Source organism: Nannospalax galili, unplaced genomic scaffold, assembly GCF_000622305.1.
Source record: "Nannospalax galili isolate Female #2095 unplaced genomic scaffold, S.galili_v1.0 scaffold591, whole genome shotgun sequence".
In the NCBI taxonomy this organism is placed as follows: Eukaryota; Metazoa; Chordata; class Mammalia; order Rodentia; family Spalacidae; genus Nannospalax; species Nannospalax galili.
Genome location: NW_008330926.1, coordinates 4,266,441 through 4,277,226, shown reverse-complemented (window position 1 = coordinate 4,277,226; position 10,786 = coordinate 4,266,441). Strand labels below are relative to the sequence as shown.

The following is a 10,786-nucleotide window of genomic DNA, read 5'->3' as shown; positions in this document are numbered from 1 at the left end:
CTGGAAAACTCAATTTCCCATATGCAGGAGTCCCTCTCCTCCCTAGCTGAAATGGTTTTACAAAACCGCAGGGGACTGGACCGGATTTACCTCCAGCAAGGAGGGTTATGTGTTGCCCTAGGGGAGGAGTGTTGCTTTTATATAGACCATTCTGGAGAAGTAAAGGACTCGATGGCCAAAGTGCGGGAAGGGCTAGCAAAGAGGAAAAAGGCCAGGGAAAATGAATAGGGTTGGTTCGAATCCTGGTTCAGTTCTTCCCCCAGCTGACTCCCTTAGTTTCCACCACATTAGGCCCCATACTTGTGGTCATTCTCCTGCTACCCTTTGGGCCATGCATCTTGAACCGCCTAGTAAGGTTCATCAAAAATCAAATAAATGATGTACAGGCATTTACCCTCAGGCTCCAATACCGACCTGTGCCCCACAACCCTTGAGCTGGTCATGAGGGAGATTGTTATGATTGTCTTGACTCACTAATGCTTGTCCTTGAGTGTTTTGCCAGGTTACAACAGCAGAAGAACCCATGAGACCACTATGACTGCCCCTCCTCTCTATTATAACCCCCCCCTGGAAACAAGACCCCCTCTGCTTGTCCATGCACAGCTAATTTAAATGGGCTGAGACTAGAATCGTTATGGGCTGGCATTATCCATACGGCTGCCCTTAATCATGACGCATTTTTAGCCAAGGACAGGTAAGATTTCCAATGACAAGCACTCCTAAGACAGGACATGCACATAGCCAGGTGCATGATCCAATGATGGGCAAGTCTTGATCAGAGGTGACACAACCTAAGACAGGCAAAAATGCATAAGATTAGAGGAAGGAGATAGCCATCTCTCCTCAGGGAGCCGCCTATGAGGTGGGTAACCCGTGAAATAAAGTCAGTCCGGCCTTAAAAATAAAAAAGAGGGATACATGGGGACCTAAAAGCCCCACCTTGCATAGGTCCGAAAGGAAGTTACTGGGGGTGTGGCCTGGCTTGCTTTGAAAGTCTGAAGAATACTTCTGCACTGCTGAGGAGTGCATGATCAGTGTGTGACCATCCTTAAGATACACCCTCAGGGGGGAGGGGGGAGTTCCAGGTGCCTTTATAAGCTTTGTGACACTTGCAATAAATGAGTCTCTGCCCGACTAAGACTCCTTGTTGCGTCTGAGTGTCCCCAGGTAATGGGGGTGGCGTGAGCTGGCAAACAGCGTGCTTACTCATCCCCAATCCTCACCTTGTCGGGGGTCGCTGGTTCGAACCCCCAGCACTCCTCTGCAAGAGCAACCAGTGCTCTTAACTGCTGAGCCACCTCTCAAGCCACATCTCTCTCCTTCCCCTCCCCCTTTTTTATGTTTTGTTTTGAATCAGGGTCTCACTAGGCCTTGGCTGGCCTAGAGCTCACAGAGATCTGCCTGCTACCATGGACTCTTGAGCCCATTAAGGAATTAAAATTCCTCTTCAGGGACTGGAGAGAGGGCTCAGTGGCTAAGAGCACATATTGCTCTTGCAGATAACCTGAGTTTGGCTCCTAGAACTCACATAACACCAGCCCAGGAGGTCCAGTGCCTCTGGTCTCCACAGGTACCTGCATTCATGTGCACATACCCACACACATACATATATTTAAAAAGAAACATAAATACATAAAATTTAAAAATTAAAAAAAGAGAAAAAATTCTTCAAAGGGAAAAACAGGTAAGTCTGTTTACTCCTCCCTTATAAGCACCTCATTTTCTGTCCTTGATACTGGCCAGCTTTTTGTTTCTGGGTGCCTATACCCAAGATGAAAACCCATGCTTTGTATGGACCCAGGGATGTGCATGAGGTAGTAAACAGAGCATCTACCGGGTCTGTGGACTTGTCCTCATTTTCAGTATTTGGACTTCACGGTGTCTCTTCTTCAAGATGATTATTGGAATCAATTACAACAGAACTGTAATCAGGCCAGAGCTGCCTTCCCCACCTTATACCAGGTTGCCAGATGAGATGTTTCTCGAAGGGGAATGTGGAAAGAGCTTTACAAAAGGGGAAGTTGATGAAAGCCTAAAGATATATGTAAAACATTTTTTCTCCAGTAGTCCTGGTCCCATAATCAGCTAAAACAATTATAGGTATCAAGATGGAGATTCTCAAACATGGGATATAGTTGTTTAAGCCAGATGGCCCCTTATACTGGGAACAAGGAAACCATGCCTATGCAGAGCATCCCAGTAACTGTTGACATCTACGATGGGTCCCTCCCAACTTACACCAAAACATTATTGTCTTTCATCCATCACAATGGTTTGTCACTGAGTGGATCCTGAGGCCAGGCATATGTTGGGCAGTCCCTAATGGCACTAACCTTTGGCTCTGGTTACCCCCAGAATGGGTTGGCAGATACATTCTAAGATTTCTTCGGATGCAGGGGTGACAAAAACTCTAGATCTCTCTGGCAACTTACGTTACAACATCACTGGTCTGATCAGTTAACTTCCACGTTTATCCTGCATCTAAAGATGTCATTTGGTATATTGAAACTTGCCACGGTCTCTGAACCCCTTCATCTTGGGCAGAGGAACGAGAGGCTGTGGCGATGGAGGTCGAGGAGGGGAAAGTGCACTGCCCACCTGTTTCTCCAGCCCTTCTCCCCAAGGACAATCAGACACGACAGGGAGTCACTTCAAGCAGGAAAACTCGTTTATTGGCAAGGCTGATCAATATTTAAGGGCAAAAGTTGCAAGCATTAGCATAGGCGGAAAAGCCGTCATCCAATCAGCTTAGAGGTCACGTATGCCATGCAGGCTCTTCTCATAGTGTAACATATTGTTCACGAGGTGATCACACGTCCTTTACTGGCTAGGCTCTGATCAGTATTACTTCCTCTTTTTGTGGCGCACCAAGCTGGCCAGCTGGCTCCACCTTCACCTCGGCTGCTCGGCGCCATCTTGTTACCGCACCTCCACAGAAACTCTCACTAAATATGTACAAAAAGCTTTAAATGACACAGCCCAGGAAATTAGTTTTTAATTACACTTATTTATTGAGAATATGTGTATGTGTGTGTGTGTGTGTGTGTGTGTGTGTGCACATACCATGGTACACATGCAGGTGAGAGGATGACTTGTGGGAATTCTCTCCTTCTACCATGTGGGGCCCAGGGAGCCAACTCAGGTTCTCAGGCTTGGTGGCAAGTGCCTTCACCTCCTGAACTATCTCACTGGCCCAAATTTCTCTTAATTCTGAAGTTCACATGATGAGAAAAGCAATAATATAAAACTGCATGGCTAGACTGGGTGTGGTGGCACACCTTTAATCCCAGCACTCGGGAGGCAGAGGCAGGTGGATCTCTGTGAGATTGAGGTCAACCTGGTCTACATAGCAAGTTCCAGGCTACCTGGGGCTACAAGGAGACCATGTCTCAAAAAGTCCAAAAAACCTCTACACTTAAGACTCACAGAACATAGTGGAACAAGAGGTAGAGAGAATACTAATACATCTCTCAATTCTCACCAGCGAAGATCCCTCACTCAACAGAGTGCAATGAACACAAAAGGCCACAAATGACCAAAGTGTAGAGAATAAGAGACTGCAGAGCGTGGGAAGGCTCAGGGACCATTATGGAAGAGGGGGCAGGAAGATTGTAAGAGCCAGGGGAAGAGGTGCATGACCATAAGGAGGGAGAGTTGATCTTCTTTAAGGGAGTGACTCTAGATGGGCTGATTAGACCCCATGGATGCACTTGCATTGAAGGATGTCTGGGAACACTAACTTGACTTGCTAGGCCTTAACATGAATGATGGAATGCACAAAATCTGGTGGGGAGATATGGGAAGGTGCAGATGGGGGAGGAGGTATAAAGATGAATAAGATGTTTTGTATGAAATACACAAAAATTCAATAAAAAATATGCAAAAAAACTCCACAAAAACCCCAAACTGCATGGCTTTAGATACTTTCAAGCAGCTCAAGGCAGCACCTGTTCCCTTAAGGAGGTTGAATCCAAAAGATAATTCTGCTAATGTCTCATCTGCTTTACAAAATATATAAAACAGATTCAAACCAAAGAGGTGGGACAGTAGCATAGAAAAATTATCAAGGGAGAAATGCAGAGAATAGGGACACTTTAAATGGGAAGGGCAGGGAGGGAGGATAAAACAGGGAGAAAAAGAGGATATATGCAAAAAGCTTTAAATGACACAGCCCAGGAAATTAGCTTTTAATTACACTTTTTTTGTTGAGAATATGTGTATGTGTGTGTATGTGCACAGATTATTACAGCTAGGCATAAAGAGTAGCTAATATAAACTACCAGAGGGAATTGTATTTGTCCAAAAACCTACTGAAAAATTATACATACACTATCTCTACATGAGCTGGGTGTGGTGGTGCACACCTTTAGTCCCAGGAGTCAGGAGGCAGAGGCAGGCATATCTCTGTGAGTTCAAGGCCAGCTTGGGCTACAGGGAGACCCTGTCTCAAAAAGACCAAAAACAAAACAAAACAAAACAAACCAATATCCCTGCATGAGTCCATGAGTATGACTGAAGACTACATAACAAGAAACAGTGCCAGTCAGGAGAAACCTTCCTTTGAGTTGTTGGCCAAGGTAGTTCAAGAGACTCCCAAAATTACACAGGCTATTACCACAGTCCTTGATTGCCTCCAAGAACCTGATGGTAAGACCCTATTGCTGAAGACAGGACATACCTTGGACTCAGGATTTGGAGCAATGGAGCTGGAAATGACCTGGAAGCCACCTCCCCTGAAGGCTAGCTCTCATAGCTTTGGAGAGCACATCGAAAGCTGGTAAGGGAAAACATCAATCGATGGTCCAACCCTAGCTTAAAGGTCTAAAAACCACATCAATGACCAGCACAGCAAATGACATTGGTGTAGTATGGGCGTGTCCTGCACACCGTCTTGCTGCTCGGGTCCCTGGCTCTCAGCGTTGCTGGGGTGCGCGTGTGTCGTGCACCGCATTGCTGAGGCTCTCTGCGACTACTGGATGCTGGCAACTCTACTGGTCACTGTGCTTCCAGGCGGGTTCTGTTCCAAGCCACCGGGCACTCCCTTGAGGTACCTGATCCACCAGCCGCCAGATCACGTGGGGAGGTGCGGGAACGGCGAAAGCAGAATGTTCACGAGTCGTTGTTTATGAAGGGACAGCCCCCTCCGGAGGGACTGAATCGTAGGCAGTAAGACACAGAATTCAGCTCAGTCAGGTACAGCTCCTTTATTCAGTGACTCAGCTCAGCTCCAGGTTTTAGTGATTCAGCTCCGATTAATTAGGGGAAACCAGGATATTTTATAGTGTGGGGGCAGTAGCAAAAGCCTTAGTTGATAGGTGCTTTGTAGGATGCCCCATTTACATGTGGTGGTGGGCTTCCACCAGGCTGCCAGACATTGCCTGATTATCACACAGGAAAAACCTGGCAGTTTCTTGTGCCAGAGGCCATGTTTTTGGTAGGGCATCTGTGGCGGCCACTTCAAAAGGTGAGTCAGGAAGAAAGTAGGAAGGCACCCAGCTGAGAAAGGGAGTCTCTGCATATGAATGCCAAGCCAACTTGCGGCTATCCGGACATGTAGAGACTGCTACCTTAGACAGCAGGGGTCCCCAACAGTGTAGCACTTTAATCTTGTGGGTAATCAACAGCTACCTAATTGGACGTAAAGCCCACTCAGTGGGAGGAAACTCATGTCTGGTACTGTAATCCTAGCCAAATACACATAGCTGGAGAGGTCATAGATCTTAGAGAAAACCCCAAGGCTCTCATATTCCTGGACTAATGTAATTTTTTACTGTGTGCAAAGTATGGATCCTTAAATTTACAGACAAGTATCCCAGTCACCACCCATCAAATCAGCTTCTTTTTCAACAGACAGATTATTACAGAGTTACACCACTGGTGGCACACAGAGTCTCTGTGAATTGCCCAAGCCTAAGTGTCACATCTAGGATGTAACCTCTATACCTAAGACTCACGGAACAAAGAACAAGGGATGAAGAGAACACTAATGCATCTTTCAATTCTCATCAATGAAGCTCCCTCATTCAACAGATGGCCAGGAACACAAAAGGCCACACATGGCCAAAAAGCAGAGAAGAGTCTGCAGAGTGTGGGTCCTTGGTCAGGACTCCTATAGTGAGGTCCATCTACCCAGGGATCAGGGCCATTAAGAAGAGGGGGGTGTAAAGATTTTAAGAGCCAGGGAGGAGGTGCATGACCATATGGAAATAGTCCTACAGGCTCCTGGGACCCTTCTCATATGAACCTACAGCAATGGTGTCAGCATGCGCAAGAACCATGTGAACTTAAGCAGACAAAAACACCCAGCACAGAATATTGGAAATAAACAGCAGGCCCCAATATTAGTCGAAGAATTATTGGCAGCTGATTACTGCTGGGTAAGGAAGAGATGATCTTCTTAATTGGAGGGACTCTAGATAGGCTGACTAAACTCTGGTGGACATCTCAGGACACTAACTTTACATAATAGGCCTTAACACAAATGACAGAATGTATGAACTCCAGTGGCAGCGGGGGGGCTATGGGAGAGTGCCAAAGGGGAAGAGGGTATAAAGATGATGATTTTGTGTATGAAATACACAAAAATCAACAAACAAAAAAACAAAATCAAAACAGGTTCAATATCACTGATGATTTTGTTCTGAGTCAGAAAGTGCTGCTCAGATGTAAGACTTCAAATCTTGGTCTGCAATACTGTGGTGCCAACCTGGAGCTAAGGGAGACAACCCGCTATTGTTCTAAAATGATGGATACGTTTGTTTTCTCCCCCTATCTAGAAGGTTTTGAGAGGGAATTGACACTGATTCTAACCACTCCAACAGCTATCACAATGCCTGAAAGCAAATCCCACCTTGGCAGACAAAAACAAAATGAGGAGGAACCCCATAGAGGGATGCTTTTGGAAACATTCAAGAAATTCCAATGGATTCTATTTGAAATTCAATGGAAAATATTTGAAATTTTCCCTGTTCTGACTTTTTTCTAGTTCTCTGTCTGGAACTTGCAGTGCTAATTACTCTTGCCTTTACTTCTCCTTCACATCTCCTTTTAACCAGTCAAGGACTTTCTTTTCGCCCTACAGATAAGAATTACGTAATTTGGGAGTCTTTTAGATAGACCTACTGAAGGGGTACTCCAATTGCCTCACCCCCTGCATTCCTGTTCAGCACAGAAGAAGCCAGAGTGGTCTGTGACCTGATTCCCTACCCGAAAGTTGGGTAACCTTTTCAGATGATGGTGTGATAAGAATAGGAGGCAGGAATTGGCTAGAATGTTAGTGTAAAAAGACCCCAAAGTAGCCAGATTCTTGGCTAAAAGTCAAAATGTCCTTGGGCCTCTTAGCTACATTCTCCGTTCCAAAGGCCAAAAATATTGAAAGTATTTGGGAGCTCTTATCTAATCCTTAAAAGATTTTAGGGTTACCTCTTCAGAAGGGGGAGTTTTGTTTGTTTGTTTTTTTTTTGTCTTTTTGAGACAGGGTCTCCCTGTAGCCCCAGCTGTCGTGGAACTCACTATGTAGACCAGGCTGGCCTTGAACTCACAGAGATCCGCCTACCTCTGCCTCCCCAGTGCTGGGGTTAAAGGTGTGAGCCACCACGCCCAGCACAGAGGGGAAAATGTTAAAGTACCAAAAAGCTCCATTAAAAAAAAAAAGAAGAGGGGCTGGAGAGATACTTCAGTGGTTAAGAACACTGGTTGTTCTTGCAGAAGACCCAGGCTCGAATTCCAGCACCCACATGGCAGCTAACAACTGTCCGTAACTCCAGTCCTGGAGGATCTGACAGCCTCTTCTGACCTCCGCCGGCATTGCATGACATGGGTGCACTTACTTACATGCAGGCAACATACTCAAACACATAAAATAAAAATAATAAATAAAATTTAAAAAAGAAGAAAGAGTACATGAAGTTATCAAAAAAAAAGTGATGGGGAGATATGGGAGGAGTTGGAGGGGCAGGAGTGGGCATGGATTTGATCAAAACACCTTATCTGTTTATATGCCTGTATGAAATTCTCAATAAATTATTTAAAAATCAATAAATAAATAGATGTAAAAAAAAAAAAACAACAAAAAACCCAAAACAAAACAGATTCAAACCATGTCAGACTAGCACCAGGCCATTTAGTAAAGAACTTTGGAAATATATCTCTGGATCTTCGTGGTGGAAAGGGGTTACGTCTATTACAGTGTTAGTGGTGATTCTATTGTTGCGGTTATTATTGTGTTTGAGACAGGGTCTCCCTGCAGCCCCAGCTGGCCTGGAATACTCTATGTAGACCAGGCTGGCCTTGAACTCACAGAGCTCCGCCTGCCTCTGCTTCGCCACCACGCCCCGCACAATCTTAGTAGTGGCTCTACTAATCTTTGGATCTTGTGTACTGAACTGCTGTCTTAATTTTATGTTTTCTTATTTACAATCAAGCCACACTCAGATGGTCCTGTGACAATCTAAGTCCATCTATCTAGATCCCTTAACTGCCCCCCAAGGCTTGAGAGTCAACAAGAGAGGGACTCTAAATCCCTCTACACCCCAATTTGCTTGACGCCCTTCTCTCCCCAACTCTCACCTTTATTCCTTCTCCCTCATGTCTCTTCCTTTCTTCACCTCCTCTGGCTGCTAGGCACATGGAGCTACTGATGCATTTGAGGTCCTTTAGATAGGTCCACCGGAAGGGTACCCTAGCTGCCACCCACAGTGTGCCCAGTCAGCAATAAGCAGCTATATCAGTCATCATCCCAATTCTCCAATGGCAATTAGGGTTAGCTCTTCAGAGGGGAGACAATGAGAGCAGGAGAAAGAAAACAGGTAGTTTGGGGACAGCGGCTTCGTTCTCTTTTGGCAAGAGGCCAGACACACCAGACCAGCATTGGTTCCTGATCTGGTTTCTTATCTTCTCCTTTTACGTAGCAGTGTTAATGAGTACAGTGGCCTGCAAACTATGTGCAGGGTATGACTGAAACTCTCACTCAGACACTGGGACGGAGAGGCCCATGAACACCTCTTGGGTGGGACAACTGGACTAACCAGCTTGCCCCCCCACCCCCATGCCTCAACCCAATAAAGCCTTATGAAGGCTTAGATAGGGATTCTGGATAGCAGTGAATTGTTGGGACCTGCTCCTGCTATATTGGAGCTCTGCTTGGTTCCTGGCTCCTAAGCTCTCCCCTATAGTAAACTCCTTTCTAAAACTCACCCTTCTGTTGTCTGTGAGATTCATTCTTTGAGTTTTTGGGACAAGAGACTCAGAAGCCACTGTCCTGGGTGGCTTTGGTGGCTCTTGATTGCTGGGGATCCCAGCTCACCTGAGACAAGAAAGCCTCTGTAATTCACTCTCAGCTTCCCCCCTATGTCACTATTATCTTACTGAGCCAAAGATGCCAAATTTTACTACCATAGTAGAGGCTGACTTGATACAATGAAGCTTCTATGTAGATCTTCTATATGATGATGCTCATGATGTTGTACAGGACTATTCTCCAAGCCAAACTGCCACCATCTTTATCAGATCAGCTGTACCCACTTGCAAAAGATTAGCATCATCTGGGTTTGTGGACTACTGACATTTCCTCAGAGAAGGAGGGGCTGTGCTAGGCCATTGGATCCCTGTGTCCAGCCACTCCTCCCAGCTAGTTCTATGCAATTCCATCCTAATTGTACATGGCCTCAGGGTCTCTGGAAGTCCTAGAGAATGTAGACAGAAGAGCTCCTGCCCAATACCCCTCACCCAGGCTCTGTAAGTAACCCTAATAAACTCATTGGTTCCCCAGGTGGACTGTGGTAGAATTAACCTTTGAGTTGTCACTGATTGTAGAAGGAAGAGAAAGGCATTGCCTGGTCTGTGCAGCCCCTCCAACCCAGGACAAAAATTCTTGTGATGCAGGGTCTCTCTGTGTAGTTCTGGCTGACCTGGAACTCCTTATGTGGACCAGAGTGGCCTTGAATTCACAGAGATCTGCTTCTGCCCCCAGAGTACTGGGATTAAAGATGTGTACCACCATGCCTATCATTGACTCTTTACATATGCCTTCTAAGACGCAAAGCTTAGGAAAACACCAAGACGGTGTCCTCCAAATTAGAATTGTCAATGGTGCTTTTTCCAGGTTTTATGTTTGTGTATTCCTAATTGTCTTATGACTATTCTCCTTTTTATAAGGATTCATTGTATTTATTTCTATGTGTATGAATGTTTTGCCTGCATGCACACCATGTGCTTGCCTGGTGCTGGAGGAGTCCAGAAGAGGATGTCAGATCTGGAACTAGAATTATAAATGGTTGTGAGCCACCATGGACGGTGAACCTGGGTCCTCTGCAAGAGCAGTAAGGACTCAGAATCACTGAGTCATCTCTCCAGCCCCATGACTATTCTCTCTTTTTAAAAAATTTTTTATTTATTATTTTTATTTTATGTGTATGCATGTCTTGTCTGCATGTAGGTAAGTACACTTGTGTCATGCAATACCTGCAGAGGACAGAAGAAGCTGTCGGATCCCCTGGAACTGGAGTTAATGACAGTTGTTAGCTGTCATGTGGGTGCTGGAATTTGAACCCAAGTCTTCTGTGAGAACAGTCAGTGTTCTTAACCACTGAGCTATCTCTCTAGCCCTAACTATTCTCTTTAAACAAAGGTAATTAGACACGTTCTGACGCTGTGCAATCCAAGCACTCTCTCCTAATAGCGAAAAGGTATTGTACATTGGTCACATAAGGAATACATCTGTAATCTAGTATTTAATTTTCAAACTAGTTTTCTTTAAATATTTGCTTCTGGTGGATATATATATATA

General features: G+C 45.2%; 1 protein-coding gene across 1 annotated transcript in view; it reads left to right on the top strand.

Annotated features, from left to right (window-relative positions):
• The first annotated feature begins 4,868 nt into the window (after positions 1-4,868).
• The window catches only part of Aqp10 (aquaporin 10), a 24,410-nt gene continuing 18,492 nt past the window's right edge, over positions 4,869-10,786 (top strand). Inside the window, 1 exon segment of the mRNA XM_008855928.2 lies at positions 4,869-5,083. Within this exon segment, the coding sequence (XP_008854150.1) occupies positions 4,869-5,083 (215 nt within the window).